Raw genomic sequence first — 18,512 nt, 5'->3', positions numbered from 1 at the left:
CCCGAAGGTGGATGTTACAGTGAGTCAGGATTGTGCCACTGCATTCCAGCTGGGTGATGAGAGAGAAACTCCATCTCAAAAAAAAAAAAAAATCCCTTCAGTGTGGCTCATGTCAGTCTAGTCTGAGAAGGGACAGCAATCTAATTAATCCAATGCACACGAAGATGCAAGTGACTGATAGTCTTCAACAATTTCAAGGGCTTTTAAAGGAGCACCTTGTTCATTTACTGGGTTTACACCTGACAAAAGCAACTTGCCACAGCAAACAGCATCAAGATGTTCAGGGTTTAAACTCTCAGTTCTGCCATTTGTTGCTTTTCTCCTTAGACAACCTCTCCTGCCTACCACTGTTTTGCTCTGTTTTTCCTCTGAAAAACAGGGATAGAAATTTTTGTCTTATGCACCTCAAGGACTCAAAAACTATAATAGGTTACAGAACTTCAGAGTAAAAAGGGATCTTAGAGGTCATCTGGGAACTTTTATTTTTGTTTTTAGGCAATTCTTTATAACTTTCACTTTCAATGACACTCTCTCGTGGAAATCTCCGAACAACCATTTCAAATATGAGGGAGGTCATTCATCCCTTTTTACAGGAAGGAAGCAAGTTCCGAGAGGCCAAGGCTTCGTGGCAAGTTAGTGGCAGAGCTGGGGGCAGTGGTTCTTTGTTCTACAGAACGTTTCCTGTGGCCCCTGCCAGGGGCTCCTATAAGTGGCTCTTTCTTACACATCTCCATCGCCTGGGGAGCTCAAACTCACTGGCATCCAAGACAGCCCATTCTCCAGCAGGGTGGATTTGATAGCTGGCTGTCATTTGCGGTGGTACGAAATGTGTTACATTGAGAAGAAGTAATTTTTAGGGCTTTCACCCTAATGTGTGTTTGGGAGGCAGAGTTTGCAGAAATATTAAGAGAACATGCAGGGACAGCCAGAATGACAATAATAATAACAATGCCAATCTGATGGTGTCACATCCCTGTTTGCAACCCTTCAGTGGCTTCCTGGTTCCCTGAGTGAGTCCAGATTCCTTCATGTGCCCACCATAAGCTGGGTCCAGCCTCAAACTACCTCTCCATGCACAATCATCTTGCCGCCCCCCCCCCGCCCCCCCCCCCCGGCCATCCTGACTCCTGTTTGCTTTGCCTGGAATACCCTCACCTCCTCCCCACCCACACGGGTTCCTACAGGCCTCTGTACTCCTCTTAAAGGCCCTACACACTGCTGGATTGGACTTACCCATCTCCCCAGCCAGACTGTGAGCTGGGAAAAGGCAGGGGCTGAATGGAGTTCCTCTGCCCTGGTGTCCAGCATGGAGACCAGCACAGAATAAGTGATTGCCACATCCTTGCACATTTGCAGATGTCTCTACAGCTCTCATAAGCCAGACCAGGAGAGGGTTAAACAACCATGCTAGCCTAGGATTAACTTTGGCATTAGAGAGGGAGGTGCCCAGGATTTTACCAGATGCTTGGAAACCTGTTCTCAGCTTAGCTAAGAGACTCCATCCAGCCAGGTCGTCCCAAGAGCTGACCTGTGCTGCTCCGTGGACCCTGAGCTGAGCTGCTGGGGGTGGGAGTGGGGGGTATGTGGAGCAAGTAGAAAAAGCTTGGTCCTGTGCGGGCTAGCTCTGTGGCCTTGGTTGTGTCCTTCCTATCTGCTTAGTTATCCCCATCTGGGCACAAAGGAGGCCGGTCTGGGTGGTCCCACGCATCCCTCTTGTGAGGACTGGACAAGAGCAAGGGATCCTTAGACTCCAGAACCCCCTAGCTAGGGGTCCCCTAGCTTGGGAGAGACTTTCTCCACCGCAGGGGTGGGGAAGGGTAAATCTTTAACAAGCTAGCCCTGGGCAGGCCGGAGCCTTTCCGGATGGATGGCTGCCTGGGATGGGGGATGGGGTGGGAATGCAAGATGTGTGTGGACAGTCCCAATGTTGCGGAGAAGGGAGGGTATTGGGGAGGGAAAGAAAAGATACGCGGGCGGAGCTAACTCCTTGTGCAGAGCAAGACATGGAGGAACGCGGGTCACCCGACGGGTAAGCAGATCTTCAGAGAGGTTCGTTCGGGGAGCCCTGAATGGCCTCTAGGTGCAGGTATGGTAACTCGCATTGCTGCCCACAGGGACCCCGCGCGGAGCCTGGAGCAGGGGCCAGAGGGACCGGAAACGCCCATCCAGGTGGTGCTCAGGTGGGTACAGGTTGGCTAGGAGGCACCTGGTCGAGGCAGGGATCGATGAAGACATCAGGATGTACCATGTGCCCTTCTGTCGGACCCCAGGGTACGTCCCATGAGCGCGGCCGAGCTGCGTCGAGGACAGCAGAGCGTGCTGCACTGCTCAGGGACCCGGACTCTGCAGGTGAGGAGACCCTCTCTCTATCTCCACAACTAAAAATTCCGGGGACTCCAGGTCCCTTCCCCCAGGCAACTTTGTCCTAGGCCCCGCCCTCCCCCGGAGTGTTTCGCCCCAGGTGCCCCACCCTCCCCAGAGTGCCCCTTCCTTCTAAGATGCCCAGCCCTCCTCCAGGGTGCGTCAGCCCCTCCTAGTGCCCCGCCCTTTCTGAGTGTCTGCCCACCCAGGGTGCCTACCCACCCACTGAGTGCCACAGCGAGCGCCCTACCCTCCTTTAGGGTGCCCCCCCACGGTGCCCCATCCCTCCACAGAGCCCCGCCCCCTCCAAGGTGCCCCGCCCGTCCACGGTGCCCTACCCTCCTCCAGGGTGCCCCTCCCTCCTTCAGGTTACCCCGCCCCCTCCACGGTGCTCCACCCTCCTCCAGAGTGCCCCGCTCCTCCTCCCACCCTCCAGGTGAGTCCCCCAGGTGGGGGTCCCGAAGTGGCGTTCCGCTTCGGTGTGGTGCTAGACGGGGCTCGCACGCAGGAGGACGTGTTCCGGGCGTGCGGCGTGCGGCGCCTGGGCGAGCTGGCGTTGCGCGGGTGAGTGAAGTTTCGCCTCCACTCCGCGCCAGGCCTGGCGGGGCCCCAACAAACCCCCAGTCCCCACCCCGGACCGCCGCCAGGGTCCAGCCACGCCCTTGCGCCCGCAGCTTCTCCTGCACTGTCTTCACCTTTGGCCAGACGGGCTCGGGGAAGACCTACACCCTGACTGGACCCCCTCCCCAGGTGGGCGAGCGCCGGCTGTGACCCCGCGGAGCCGGGCTGGGTGGGCTGGAAGCCCCGGGGAGCCGCAGGAGGCGGAGACCCCCAGAAGGAAGGGGCTGGGACGATGCAACCTGACCCATTTATTTGCAGACAAGGACGCTGAGGACCAGAGAGAAGGGACTTGCCCAATTTGGAGCATTTGGGCTTCAACTTTGGCCCCTTCCTAGCCCTCAGTTTCCTCATCTGTAAAATGGAAGTGACAGTACCGACTATGAATTAAATGAGCCATTGAGTGGGAACTTGGCGCGTTTCCCGGCGCGCAGTACCATACATGCCCTACAAAGGCTAGTCATTACTCTGGCGATGACGATGGCTCAGCTGGTTTTGCCCCCAGGGGGAGGGGGTGCCAGTACCCCCCAGCCTGGCTGGCATCATGCAGAGGACCTTCGCCTGGCTGTTAGACCGTGTGCAGAACCTGGGTGCCCCTGTCACTCTTCGCGCCTCTTATCTGGAGATCTACAATGAGCAGGTAAGGGAATGCGAGGAATAGAAAGACAGCTCAAGAGGAACAGACTGCTTCTTTCCAGGGTCAAAGGGCAGAAGGGGCGGTAGGGACTGTTGTCAGTAAGATCTGGGGGTTGGTGGACTCAGAGAGATCCCCTTCCCTCTCCCTCCTCCCTCCTCTCCCAGGTTCGGGACTTGCTAAGCCTGGGGTCTCCCCGGCCCCTCCCTGTTCGCTGGAACAAAACTCGGGGCTTCTACGTGGAGCAGCTGCGGGTGGTGGAATTTGGGAGTCTGGAGGCCCTGATGGAACTTTTGCAAATGGGTGTGTGCTGACATCGGGGAGTTTTGCGGGTGGGGGTGCCCATTCCTCAACTGTTCACTGCGTGTGGACTTGGGGCCCAGGTTGCAGCTGTGATTTCAGAAATGACTCCTGGGGGAGGTGGGGAACTACAAATCAAAGGCATGATCCAAGGGTACCCACTCCTCTCACTGCCATCAAGGCCTGCTGATTCTGCCTTCCAAACTCCTTTCAGGCCCTCTCCTCTCCAGCTCAGGGCCTCGGCCGCAGCCAGGCCTCATTCTCGCTCTCCGGTGGTCTCTACACCTCAAGGCTCTCCCCTGCCAATCCATTCTCCTCTGTGCTGCAAACCCCATCTCTCTTTGCCTCCAGACCTCCACCCTTCCAGGGCTCCCAGGATCAAGGTCACACCTCGTAGCCTAGCCTAAAGGCCCTTCCCTTTCAGCCTCATTCTTTTTTAAAAAATCAAGTCTTTATTGGGCATCCCTCCTTTGGTGAGCACTGGAGCTGCGGACTGTGGATTCTGGCCCCAGCACTGTGCCACACCTCAGCGGAGCTCACTGCCTCAGTTTCTCCGCCTCCTTTCACGAAGCAGTGGGAGACGCATTTATAAAATGCAAATCTGAGTGTCATTCTCTCCGTTTTCTCTATCCTCCATCTACCCATCTCTGCTAGAGCTGGACCCAACCTCATTCCCAGAGGAAAACCCACTTGGTTTGCATGCGACTGACCCTCCACCAGGATTCCTTTGCTCCTTTTTCTTCATTGGTGATGACCTGTTCTTCCTACCAGGTCCAGCTCCTAATATCTTTCCCTTCCAGGTCTCAGCCGTCGAAGGAGCTCAGCACACACCCTGAACCAGGCCTCCAGCCGAAGCCATGCCCTGCTCACCCTGTACATCAGCCGCCAAGCTGTGAGTGCCCCAGCCTGGGAAAGTGCTCACCCAGGGCCACCCAGCAAGGTTCTGTGTCTGGACATACAAGCCAACTTGGGCATGCATGGGGGGTAATAGTGAAAACCGTTGGCCCTGTAACCAACCTTGTGGCTTTGATGGGGACGTTCCCTCCCTAGTCTGCATGAAGCCCTGATCCCTCAGGCCCAGCAGATGCCTCCTGTGGAGCCTGGGGAGCCCCCTGTTGGTGGGAAGCTGTGCTTTGTGGACCTGGCAGGCAGCGAGAAGGTAGCAGCCACGGGATCCCGTGGGGAGCTGATGCTGGAGGCCAACAGCATCAACCGAAGCCTGCTGGCCCTGGGTGAGACCTGGGGGCCGCCAGTGTGATTTCCTGTCTCTCCTCTGTGCCTAGCTCGCAGCTGTCCACAGCGGGGGTTACCAGAGGAGTTGTAGTACATAGAAGAGGGTTAAAGAACTGCAATCCAGGCCGGGCACAGTGACTCACGCCTGTAATCCTAGCACTTTGGGAGGCTGAGGCGGGCAGATCACCTGCGGTCAGGAGTTTGAGACAAGCCTGGCCAACGTGGTGAAACCTTTCTTTACTAAAAATACTAAAGAAAAAAAATTAGCTGGGTGTGGTGGCAGGCGCCTGTAATCCCAGCCTATTTGGGAGGCTGAGGCAGGAGAATTGTTTGAACTTGGGAGGCAGAGGAAGGTTGCAGTGAGCCAAGATAGCACCATTGCACTCCAGCCTATGCAACAAAAGTGAGACTCCGTCCCATTAAAAAAAAAGAGAGCCGTGATCCAGGAACCAGAGGCCTCATTCTGGCCCCAGCTCTGCTGACTTTTTCCTTCATAAAACACTGATTATGAATCTATAAACTCTGAGGGTGTATAAAGTTACATGCTAATTTCGGAAACAGAACCACTCAACTGCAGAGGATGAACCATCAGAGACATTTGGCATGTCCCTTGTCCAGTTGGCACATGTGGGAGATGCCCACGAAACCCCTTTGTGTTCAGTCCATTTGTTACAAGTTTCCTGCTGAGTGCCTGAGTACCAGACCCTTTGCTGGGCGTTGAGGGTCAGAGTGTACAGGGCCTTCTCTGCCCCGGAAGTGCCCCAGTCTGGTGGTGGAGACCAATCTTACAGAGTGATGAAATCATGTGGAAAGATGGGTTTTTAGGGCAACACAGGTCTGGGTGGAGAGCCTAGCTGTGCAGCGTCCCAGCCTGATGGCCCTGGGCAAGCAATGTAACCTTCCCGACTCTTGCTCCCTTCCCAGGTCACTGCATCTCCCTGCTGCTGGACCCACAGAGGAAGCAGAGCCACATCCCTTTCCGGGACAGCAAGCTCACCAAGTTGCTGGCGGACTCACTGGGAGGGCGTGGGGTCACCCTCATGGTACTTAAGCGGAGCCTGGCAGGGAGGGTTGGGTCTTGAGGAAGGGGCCCCCAGAGAGGAGCACTCAGGGGGAATGCATCCCCCAGGTGGCCTGCGTGTCCCCCTCAGCCCAGTGCCTTCCTGAGACTCTCAGCACCCTGCGATATGCAAGCCGAGCTCAGCGGGTCACCACCCGTCCCCAGGCCCCCAAGGTGAGTACAAGCAGGCACAGGCCGAGGGACAGGTGTGGAGATGCTACGGGATCAGGCAGTAGCTGGAGCCTGAGTCTCTTGCTTGAAGTCGTGGACTGGGTCAAAGTTGGGATTGGGGTTGGAATCCTGGAAATGGTGTCATGGTTGTGTAGGGTCAGGTCAGGATCCCAGCCAGGGTCATGCCAGGGTGAGGGCAGGTCTAGGGCTAGAGTCTAAGTTGGGATATGATTCAGGGTCTAGCCAGGGTCGCGGTTGGGATCGTGGTGAAGTGGGAGTTGATTTGGGGCCTAACGTGGGGTCTTGTTTGGAGTCATTATGTGTCCCAGGGTTTGGACAGAACTGAGTTTGGGATTGAACTTAGAGCTGAGTCCAGCTCAGAGTGGGGCCCTCCAGGACAGTGCAGTTAGGACAAGGTGCCCCCTCCAGGTGGTTGCAGCCTTGTGCCAAGAGGCAAGGCGGATGAATGAAGCATGGGCTGGATGTTAGACCCTAGTTACTTCCCACACCCGGAAGTCCTTGTGCAGTGCACAACTTGTACAACAATGAAGGTGGCTCTGGGCCTCCTTCCCTACAGTCTTCTGTGGCAAAGCATCCCCAGCGTTTGGAGACGGAGATGCAGCAGCTCCAGGAGGAGAACCGTCGCCTGCAGTTCCAGCTGGACCAATTGGACTGCAAGGGTACGAGCTCCCTGGAGGCAGGTTAGGATGGGGATAGGGTCTGGGGTTCCTGTGCATCCACCACCTCCTGCTTCCGTGCAGCCTCAGGGCTCAGTGGCACCCGGGTAGCCTGGGCCCAGCGGAACCTGTACAGGATACTACGGGAGTTCATGCTGGAGAATGAGAGGCTCAGGTAGGGCCCAGCTCACAGCCAGAAGGACGCTGCCCACAGCCCTCACTACTAGGCTGCTTCTGCCAAGCTGCCTCCTCTCCCTGTCTCTGGCTCCCCTATGTCCCCACCTGCTTCCTGGGCTGGTGCTATGCTGTAATGAGGAGGAGCTGACTGATGCCCCCACCAGTCCCACCACCTACCCCTTCCTGGCTCGTGCTTTCTCCCAGGAAAGAAAAGAGCCAGCTGCAGAGTAGCCGAGACCTGGCCCAGAATGAGCAGCGCATCCTGGCCCAGCAGGTCCATGAACTAGAGAGGTAAGCAGAGCCACCAGCTTGGAGCCAGGCCTCTGGATGGGGGGCAGCTGGGAGAAGGCATGGCTGAATGAAATAGTTGAGGCTGGCCTCTAGATTCAGACCAACTAGGTTCAGTTTCCAGCTCTGGCACTTACTAGCTGTATCACCTGGGGCAAGTCATTTAACTTCTCACTGCCTGAGGTTCCTCTTCTGTCAAACAGGGGTCATCGTCATGCCTACTTTACAGGCTCGTTTTAAAGATCAGAGAGAATGAGTTAACATGAGAATGGGACCTGGTACCTGGTAAAGGGTCCAGGAATATTTGCTGGGAAGGGGATCTGAAGGCCAGCCTGGCGGTAGGGTTGGGGTCTGCCGCATAGACCCTACTGTTCTTTCTAGGCGCCTCCTCTCTGCCTGCTACCATCGCCAGCCAGGCCCTGGCCTGGCCCCATCGTGTCCCTGCTTGATGGCCCCAGCTCCCATTTGCCATGTGAGTCTCACTGCCCAGCCTGGAGGAGTGGCAAGTAGGGACCTAGTGAAGCCTCTGACGCACACTTTTGCAGGCACTGCCACCCCTCTGCTCCTGCCCCTGCTGCCATGTATGCCCACTGTGTCAAGTACCCCTGGCCCACTGGGCCTGCCTGCCAAGTGAGCGCCACCTGTCCCAGGTAGGAAAGGCCAAGGTGGGAGGGAGGGAAGGCTGGGAGAAATGGAGACCTTGATCTAGAAGTCATCAATCCAGAGTCCCAGGGATCCCAGGGCTCCAGGCTGGATCATGGAGTGAATGGCTGGCTTACCACTTCCTCTGCCTGGGTTTGAAATAGCTGTAAGCCTCACCTTCCCTCCTCCCCACCCTGCCCTCTTTTAGAAATTCGTTCTATCATTCACATATTCATTCACCCACCTACCATTTATGTATTTACTGAATCGTGCATGCACTCACTCCTTCAGTAACTCCCCAAGCTTCTTGCTTTGTGCCAGCCCCTCTTCTGGGCTCTGAGGATTTAGAAATAGACCAGCACTGTTCCTGCTCTCATGAGGCTTCTAGTCCCAGGAGAGGACATTAGAAGAACACCTGCTACATGCAGAAGGCAGCAACCAAGACTTCACCCCTTTATGCCATGCTGACATTCTTGGTACCCTGTGGGGTAGGCATGGCCGGGAGTCATGGCTGGCACCAGGTAAGTGGGACGCAGGCAGAACTGAGGTCACCCAGTGTGGGCTCTGGTCTTTCCTACAGGTGTTGGGCCCTGAGGCCTCAGGGGGCAGGCCCCCATCTGCCCGGCCCCCACCCTGGGCACCCCCATGCAGCCCTGGATCTGCCAAGTGCCCAAGAGAGAGGTGGGTCCCACCCTGGCGTGCTGGGGCTGGAGGGGGGTGGTCTGGGGAACTCAAAGGCTCACCTCCCATCTCCCACTCACCCTGGCCCAGGAGTCACAGTGACTGGACTCAGAGCCGAGTCCTGGCGGAGATGGTGACGGAGGAGGAGGTGGTACCTTCTGCCCCGCCCCTGCCTGTGAGGCCCCCGAGCACATCACCAGGGCTGAGAGGTGAAGAAGGGAAAGAGGAAGGGGTCCTAATGTTCTCTGTGATCTTGACATAGAACCGACCCTCCGCAGGCCTCAGTCCTATCTCTGAAATGGGGTGGGTGTTGAGAGGTGGTTTCTAAGATCTTTCTACTTCCCAAACTTGGAATTCTCTTTTTAGGACCGGCTGCATGCCCAGATGTATGCTGGAGCCCATGGTGTATGGGGCTGGGGTGGGGGAAGGGTAGAGGGTACCTACCCTCTGAGGCTTCTGCAGAGAATATTGGCACCCAGATGGACCTGGGTGAGGAAGGGCCCCGGGGAGGGCAGGCCTTCAGTCTCACTGCTCCTTAGGTGGGGCCGGGGTTCCAAACCTGGCCCAGAGACTGGAGGCCCTCAGAGACCAGATTGGCAGCTCCCTGAGACGTGGCCGCAGCCAGCCACCCTGCAGCGAGGGGGTACGGAGCCCAAGCCAAGTCCTCCCTCCCTGTTGAAGGCCAAGTGGGAACCCAGGAGACTGCTGTGTGACCTCAGACTGGGCTCCACGCTCTTGGGCTTCAATCTGCTCATCTGCTGAATGGAGACAGCAGCTGCTGTTCTACCTGCAGCTGGGCTAGGGGCAGGGGCTGGGGGTGCTATTTAGGGGAGCAGGGGGATTCAGGATGGAGTATATGAATAAAGAGAGGCATCGGCTCCAAGTCTGGTCTGTTCTATCCTCTGGGGTCGTCAGTCACTTTCTCTTGGGGAATTAGAGACAGGAAAGGCTAGGACTCTTGGCAGAGGTGTGTGTCCCCTTCTGGTCTGGAATATCCCAAGCTCCCATCTCCTTTCATGTATTATATAAGTTTTGATTAAGCAACTACTACACGCCATTGGGTAGGGCCAGGGGAAATTGAATGACAAGCGTCTCCATGAAGGAGGCATGAGGGAAAGTGATTTGGCCTGGAGCACTGGGAGATGGACAGGTAAGGGGCTCACTCACTCTGTGTCACCATGGGTCCTGGTGCTGGTGGGGATGAGGAGGCCTGGCTTCTTGTACCACAGATCTGTGCTGGGACTCTGGGCAAGTCTTGTCCCCTCTCTGGACCACTCTCTGGTTTTCAGTCAATTAAGTAGGGGACACAGCTTCCTGTCCCATTGAGTTCTAGTGAGGGTCAAGGCTGTGAGCAATATCTGATTCCTGTCATAAGTGCCCAGTAAATTCCTGTATTAATCTATTCTCAGCACTGGTGTAAAGAACCACCTGAGACTGGGTAATTTATGAGGAAAAGAGGTTTGACTCAGCTCTGCAGGCTGTACAGGAAGCATGGCTGGGAGGCCTCAGGAAACTTACAATCATGGCAGAAGGCGAAGGGGAATCAGGCACGTCTTACCATGGAGGAGCAGGAGAGAGGGAGAATGAAGGGGGAGATGCTACACACTTTCAAACCACCAGATCTCATGAGAACTCACTATCATAAGAATACCCAGGGGGAAATCTGCCCCCAAGATCCAATCACCTCCCACCAGGTCCCTCCCCCAATATTAGAGATTACAATTCAATATGAGATTTGGGTGGGGACACAGAGCCAAACCGTATCAGATGTGGCAGGTCTATGATTATGGAGAAGTCCAAGTATGACATGAGGAATTGGGGTGAGGAGGGAAAGGGCCCATTATAGAAAGAGCTATGAGGCTAACGTAACTCTCCCACTTATAGTAAGGGAAACTGAGGCCCACATGGTTCATTCATTTGTTCATTCATTCATTCAACAAACTGGTGGCTGGATGCCTATAATCCCAACACTTTGGAAGGACGAGGTGAGAGGATTGCTTGAGCCCAGGAGTTCGGGACCAAGCTGGGAAACATAGTAAGACCCTTTCTCTACTAAAAAATAAAAAAGTAACTGGACATGGTAACACACACCTACAGTCCCAGCTGCTCAGAGGGCTGAGGCAGAAGATCACTTGGAAGCAAGTGGCTGAGACTGCAGTGAGCCATGATCACACCACTGCACCCCCAAACACCAGCACTGGCTAGAAAACACTGCCGTGATCGCCCCACTGCACCCCCAAACGCCACCACTGGCTAGAAAACACTGCCGTGATCGCCCCACTGCACCCCCAAACGCCACCACTGGCTAGAAAACACTGCCGTGATCGCCCCACTGCACCCCCAAACGCCACCACTGGCTAGAAAACACTGCCGTGATCGCACCACTGCACCCCCAAACGCCACCACTGGCTAGAAAACACTGCCGTGATCGCACCACTGCACCCCCAAACGCCACCACTGGCTAGAAAACACTGCCGTGATCGCACCACTGCACCCCCAAACGCCACCACTGGCTAGAAAACACTGCCGTGATCGCCCCACTGCACCCCCAAACGCCACCACTGGCTAGAAAACACTGCCGTGATCGCCCCACTGCACCCCAAACGCCACCACTGGCTAGAAAGCACTGCCGTGATCGCCCCACTGCACCCCCAAACACCACCACTGGCTAGAAAACACTGCCGTGATCGCACCACTGCATCCCCAAACACCACCACTGGCTTGAAAACACTGCCATGATCACACCACTGTACCCCAAAACAATACTACTGGCTTGAAAAACACTGCCACGATTACACCACTGCACCCCAAAACACCACTGGCTGGGAAAACACTGCTGTGATCACACCACTGCACCCCCAAACACCACCACTGGCTAGAAAACACTGCCGTGATCACACCACTGTACCCCAAAACAATACTACTGGCTTGAAAAACACTGCCACAATGACACCACTGCACCCCCAAACACCACTGGCTGGGAAAACACTGCTGTGATCACACCACTGCACCCCCAAACACCACCACTGGCTAGAAAACACTGCCGTGATCACACCACTGTACCCCAAAACAATACTACTGGCTTGAAAAACACTGCCACGATTACACCACTGCACCCCCAAACACCACTGGCTGGGAAAACACTGCTGTGATTGCACCACTGCAGTCCAGCCTTGAAAAACAAAGTCAAACACAGTGGTACCAACTGCAAATCAAGCTATAAGGTGACAATTAAGACAAACAAGGGCCAAGGTGGCTTTTCCAGGGCGCTCATGGTCTGGTGGGGGACAGACTGCATTTAAAACCTCACATGAGCTGGGGGAAGCCCAAGCAAGTGTGGAGACACAAAGGAAGGTCACTTCATCAGTGACCTTCTGAGACTGGGTAATTTATGAGGAAAGAGGTTTGAGGGGGTCAGGGAAGGTTTACCACAGAGGCCATGACTAAGGCTTAGAGGGTAGCTAGCATCTGGTCCCAAGGGAAGTGGAGGGGCTGTGGGGGGCAAAGCTACAGACCCCTGAGGTGCCAAAGGTGGTCAGGGCCAGGAAGTGCAGGGCTTTTCAGGATACACCCAGAGTTTGGGCTTATGCCAAGGGCAGAGGGGAGCCATGGAAGGGTCTTGAGGCATCGCCAGCCTAGATTTGTATTCAGGTCACACTGGCCACCTGTGGGAGACAGCCTGACTGGCAAGGATGAGCTGGAGATGGGGGACTATAAAGAGACCAGCACAGAGGAGATGACACCTCAGTCAGCAGTACCTGAGCTGCACCTCAGGCTGGGCATTGCCTCAGACCCGCATCCCGGACTTGGGCAAGGTCTGGGCAGGCCAGCCTTAGCCACAGGCTTGGGGAGCCCACGGGAGGGAGAAGGCTGAGGCCAGAGGGCCAGCCACGGAGCAGCCTGGAGCTGCTGGAGGGAGGCCACAGCCATCATCTGGAACAGAACTCAGACTGGCCATTGTGCCCCCCAGACCTCGCCTGAGGAAATCAGAATCCCTTTACTCCACCACACTCCCCAGAGCAGGACCGAGCAAGAAAAGACTCAGTGATCTCCCAGCCATCATTCTGGAAAGGAGCTCTGGGAATGTGCCTCCTCTTCCCCAGCAGAGTGAGAACCCAAAGATAACAGCAAGTTGTCTCAAGGAGACTTGAGAGTGCTATGTGACTTGGGGTAGGCTGCTGGGCCTCTGTGGGTCTCCCGTACTGCAGGCCCCTGGCTCCTGAGTCTGTGCAGGGCTGGTCCCTGAAGGTGGGACTGGTGGGGTCCATTTGGGTTAGAGCACCCATGGCCAGGAATTGATAGACAACTCTTGTGACTGGGCATTAGAGGTTTTCCACAGTGGTGGCTTCCTGGAAGGCCAGAATTTGTGGAGACAGAGCCCAGGGACAGAAGGTGACAGCCAGATGCCACAGACAGCTGGACCAGGCAGAGCAGGTTGTGGTTAAGCCCACAGACTGAGCCACCCAAGCTCAAACCCATGGGTGATCCTGGGCTAGTGACTCAACTACTCTGAGTCCAAGTCACTTATACCCAGAATGAACACAAAACACTACCCCCTTACAAAACTGCCTTGCAGATGAAATTCCCGGACACGTGGAAAGAGTGGAGCATATAGCTTTGCCAGTTGCAGACAGTTTCACCAAAAGCAACCTTTAGTCAACATGACAATTGGATGGAATTGACAATCAGGTTAAAAAAATGCATTTAATATATGTTGATTGGAACTGTTCAGAACAGAGCCTGGCGCTAGCGCTAAATAAATGCTAGTCGTCGTTGCTGTTATTATTACACATGGATGCTTTCGCCACAAGCATTCTAAGAGAAGCTGCTTTCTTTAGGCTAGCACTGAATAAAGCATAGGACTTTTACCCTCACGGAACACAGACAATAAACAAGAAAGAGGGCAAAATACATGGCATGTCAGATGGCGATAAATGCTATGGAGCAAAATAGAGCAGGAGAGTGGTCTTGTCAGGGCAGGGCTGCAGTCCTAAGCCAGGAGTTCTGGGGGAGGCGATGGGTAATGTTTGTACAGAGACCTGAACAGGGAGGGTGAGCCTGATGAATGCCCGAACGTCTTTATTTTCTAATATTGGTCATTTCTATGCCACGTCAGCATGGGTGGTTCTGCGGGTACATGCCTGGGCCCCTCCCCACTCCCCAGAACACTTATCTCACTGCATTGTGGGCCTGCTTGCTGTGAAGTGCTTAGCCCTAGGCAGGGGAGGTCCCTGGCACCAAGCGTGAGACTGTGAGCACTTTCCTTAGTTGCCTTGAGAAGATGGAGCGGGACCACCCAGGGGGACCCTGGCTTCACTGGTTCATTCGTGTTTGGACGATGCCCGCTGGATCCACTGATGGTGGATCCTTCACTGCTCCAAAACCAAAGGGATTCTTTAAAAACTACCCAATGCCCAAGTTAGAATCTAGACAATGAGAAGCACAGCCCTGCAGTCCAGCCTTTGTCCGCGGGACAGGGCCCTGGGTGAAGGCAGGACATGCCCGTGGTCTCCAGGCTACAGAACTTTGGGCAAACCCTCTCCGTGTCTCAGTCTCTATCTGCCCTACATACCAGCTGTGGGAGGCTGGGCAAAATAGTTCATCTCTTTGAACCCCAGTTTCCTCCTTTGTAAAGTGGGGATAAAATTAGTTTACCCTATGAGGAATTAACACGTGCTCAACAGGGGATGATGTGAGAACTAGAATGGAATTCATCTAAACTGTTTAGAACAGAGCCTGACACATGGTTAGTGCTAAATAAATGCTAGTTATTATCACTGTTATTATTACTAATGGATGCTTTCGGTGCAAACATTCTATCATTTCTGTACTTGCAAGGGAGGAATTGTGTCAATTTCTGGACTCGCATTATTACAGACTCATGAACTTGTTGACATCCAGCTTGGCTAGCTCCTTCCTTCAGGGAGACTCTCCTAACACAGATTCTTCCAGGGAAAGAAGTGGAGAGAAGGACTCTGTCACCCAAGGGCAAGAGCCAGCCAGGGAGGAGTTTCCACTGCCTTGCCAAGGCAACTGATTCAGAGGAATTCATTTGTCTTCACTGAAGAAAGGCCAGTGGGAATTTCCAGAGAGCTCTGCCAGCCTCGTGGTTTCAGGAAAGACCAATTTTAGTCCTTCCAGAGATGTTGGGTTGTATCAACTCAATCAGCCAGGAGTTGGGGCAGGTCCCTGAAGGTCCTGCTTCAGTGGACAATAGGATTGGCCTGAAACAAGCAGGAATATACCTGCGTCCCCTCCTGGACACAGACAAGGCCTTTGGAAGTTTATTCTTTGGTAACTCTTTCCTCAGGCGTGCAAAAGAAGCTACATCCTGGGCCACAAGCTCTGTCCCCAGGGTGCTCTGATCTCAAAGACACTCTGAGCTCCAAAGATCGTAGGGGCAGGATGCTTCTTGAGGCTGAGCCACCCACTCCTACAATCAGGAACCTGGACTGACAACATCTAAAGGCACCCCTGACCCAGGGCCAACCTTTATTATTCACTAAGCTCTCCAAGAAGCAAGGACATGACACGCTTCTCATCATTTAATTGTCATCTACCCCTATGAGCTCTTATTAACCCTCTTTAACAGAAGAAAAAGAACGGTGAAGTCACTTAGCTAAGATCAAACAGGCAGGAAAGGGCCGCAGTCATGGCTGGAACCCAGGTCTGTCTGGATATAAAGTTCAGCTGCCTCATCACCGCAGCGTGCTGGACAACGCCTTGGGAGTACTCCAGGCCATCATGCAGGGACGAACTCAAATCTGATGACTCAAGGAGGGGCCACCGCAGACCAAGGGGTCTTTGGTTTATAAATTGTGCCACTGAGTAGCCCAATCATTCATTCCTTCCTTCGCTCATTTGCTGATCATAAGGTTAAGGGATTTTGGCTGTGGTGAATCCAATTTCCCAGTCTCCCTCAGCTGTCTCCTGCTTGGGTGGTCCTTCTTGGGGTCTGATCTGAATCTCCCCCATGGTTCTGAGTAAGTCAATCAACACTGTTGGCTGAGCACCTGTTATGCACCAGCACAGTGCTGGGCCTCAAAGAGGAAGAGAGGGTCCAGACTAGGTGCGGCAGACACTGAGATGACCCTGGGCTGGGGAAGGGAGAAAACAGGCTATGAATTATCCAATGAAGGGGGAGCCATCAGCTCCAGTGTCTGAAGAACATGGCCTAAGGTCTGGATAAGAGACAAGACAGGGTCAGCAGAGTGCCTGCAGTGTCACAGACACAGAGCTTGGTTTGAACTCCATGGCTGGGTGACCTTCAACACATGATCGCCTGATCTCTCAGCTTCAGTTTCCCTACCTGCAAAATAGGGCTACCAGCAAAATAAGATTCTTTTTTTTCTTCCACTTTTATCTTAAGTTCTGCGGTTCATGTGCAGGATGTGCAGGCCTGCCACACAGGTAAGCATGTGCCAAGGCTGTTTGCTGCACAGACACACCCATCACCTAGGTATGAAGCCCGCATCTATTAGCTATTCTTCCTGATGCTCTCCCTCCCCACCACCCCACAAAAAGATTCTTTTTTTTTTTTTTTGAGATGGAGTTTCACTCTTGTCACCCAGGCTGGAGTGCAATGGCACAATCTCAGCTCACTGCAACCTCTGCTTCCTGGGTTCAAGCGATTCTCCTGCCTCAGCCTCCCAAGTAGCCGGCATTACAGGTGCAGGCCACCACACCCAGCTAATTTTGTATTTTTGGTAGAGATGGGGTTTCTTCACGTTGGCCAGGCTGGTCTCCAACTCCTGACCTCAGGTGATCCACACACCTCCGCCTCCCAAAGTGCTGGGATTACAGGCGTGAGCCACTGCACTCGGCCTCCAAAAAGATTTTTAATAGAGGATTCAGAACGACATGCTCCCGTGGTGATCCGCATGGACTTGGCAGACAGAGCTTAGTAAAGTTACAGTAGCCTTCGTGGTTTGTAACAACTGCACCGCATCCTGGTTCCCCAGCAAAAGTTTTTTTGTTTTTTTTTTAAGGGCCCCAACCAAGCATCAAGTTCTCTAGCAGGGTAGGGATGGGGAAGGTAGAGGCTAAATGTTTTACACTCACCAGGGGATTTTACATGGGCTTGGGGCAAGGAGGCCTGGGCGCATGCCCTCACTGTACCTCTTTGAGCCTTTGCTCCTGGCCTCTGTACAGAATAATCTGTGAGGACACCTGTGTGTCTTTCTGGAAGTTCTCTGCTGCCCCCTGGTGGACAAGGGAAGCTCACACTTGAGCGCAGTTCTAGCTATGGATGGAGTCCTTAGCTGGACCACACGCAGTACCAAGTGCCTACAATGATGCGGTCCCTCAAATGTACACACTTGGGGTGCATTTTCACAAGTGACCCTCATTTGGTTATTACTTCTTGTCTGAAGCCAGGGAGGGGAAGGACTTCCCCGTTGTCCCCCAGCAAGCCACAAGGAGTAGGACTCAAGTCTCTGGATGGCCTTGATCTTAGAAACAGATGTGTAGGGATGAGTAAGGATGCCTAGAAATCACAGGGCAGTGAGAACACCCCTCCATGTCGCCGGCCATGGAGTTATGGGTGCTGTGCAGCTCCAGCTACGCCACGGGGCCCCTGAGTGGACAGGCTGTGGCTCAAGGCCGTAGAAGCTGAGCAAGGTCAGACACTGGAGGCAAGGACAGGTCACTCTGCCATTCCACCATTAGCAGGGGAGGACTCAAACTTTGACCACACCCTCTGGTCTGAGTCCCAATGTCCCTGATGTCCCTGTAGGTCCAGTCACTAGGTCCTAGCGCCCTGGCCCGGCCCCTTCCTTCTTCCTGGAAAACCCCCTAGGGAGCTGCTTTCCTGAGTCTCCAGCTTACGCCGCCTCCTGATGGATCTCTCCCACTTACTAATCTGATTGGCCTTCACTTCCGAAAACCCGCCAGTGCACTTCAGAGCAACACCCCTCAGCCCCACAGCACCGTCCCACCTACTGGTCATCAGCCACCTCCCCAGCCTCGCTCTCACCACTCCCTTCTGTCCCCAAGCTCCAGACCTGTGGATTTATTTTTACTTTTTGGATTACAAATGCATTTCTTTCTCTCTATGTTCTTCCTCTAAACCTTTGCAATTGCTGTTTCCTGTGCCTGGAACCCCTTCCCCTCCACCACGCGCCCACCCCCCTGCACTTCTGTCTGGCTCACTCCTACTCTTGGGATCTGACTCCCCTGCCCTGGCCTCTGCTTCCCCAATCACTGCAGCCCCCATCCTGTCTTATCATCATCTCACCTCGTCTGTTCCCCAACCCCAGGTCTTGAGGAAGCTCCGGGAGGCCTGTCATATGCCCATCCTGTCCCCAGCACCAAGCGTGGAGTGCATATTTGGCAAAAGAATAAGTGGACACAAGAATTAATGATGAGGGGAGAGCCTGGGTGCTGCAGTCAGGCCTATCTGGCCCCAATGTCACACTGGGTGACCTTGACCAAGTCCCTTTCCCTCCCTGAGCCCCAGTATGTGCATCTGAAAATTGAGGCCTCTATTCCATATTGCACTGGACACCCTGAGGCTCTGAGGCTTCCTGCAAGGGGCAAGACCCTCCCCAACAACCAAATGGTTTTAGAACTTAGCAATTCCCACGGTCTCTGCCCTAGGAAGGCAGGGACCCCAGAGCCTCCAGCCTCCCACCCCAGCAGCCAGAAGGGGAAGAGGGGACGGCAGCTCTCT

The 18,512-nt window shown here is 54.4% G+C and overlaps 1 protein-coding gene across 4 annotated transcripts; it reads left to right on the top strand.

The window, feature by feature from the left end:
- The first annotated feature begins 1,989 nt into the window (after positions 1-1,989).
- KIF12 (kinesin family member 12) lies at positions 1,990-9,726 on the top strand. 4 transcript variants are annotated; one of them, XM_002743239.7, is made up of 19 exons: positions 1,990-2,029; positions 2,115-2,180; positions 2,271-2,349; positions 2,798-2,925; positions 3,036-3,111; positions 3,485-3,619; positions 3,781-3,916; positions 4,714-4,805; positions 4,989-5,145; positions 6,071-6,189; positions 6,276-6,380; positions 6,955-7,057; positions 7,139-7,229; positions 7,436-7,522; positions 7,901-7,991; positions 8,065-8,169; positions 8,742-8,842; positions 8,933-9,051; positions 9,382-9,726. In XM_002743239.7, exons 1-19 carry the CDS (start codon positions 2,004-2,006, stop codon positions 9,519-9,521), a joined length of 1,956 nt encoding a protein of 651 aa, XP_002743285.7. In that variant the 5' UTR covers positions 1,990-2,003; the 3' UTR covers positions 9,522-9,726. The 4 variants fall into 4 exon arrangements, with proteins under 4 accessions (XP_002743285.7, XP_078206385.1, XP_078206386.1 ...); XM_078350259.1 differs by lacking the exon at positions 3,036-3,111; XM_078350260.1 differs by lacking the exon at positions 8,065-8,169.
- The last annotated feature ends 8,786 nt before the right edge of the window (positions 9,727-18,512 follow it).

This window comes from Callithrix jacchus, chromosome 1, assembly GCF_049354715.1.
Source record: "Callithrix jacchus isolate 240 chromosome 1, calJac240_pri, whole genome shotgun sequence".
NCBI classification, from domain to species: domain Eukaryota; kingdom Metazoa; phylum Chordata; class Mammalia; order Primates; family Cebidae; genus Callithrix; species Callithrix jacchus.
This window is presented reverse-complemented; position numbering and strand designations above follow the sequence as displayed.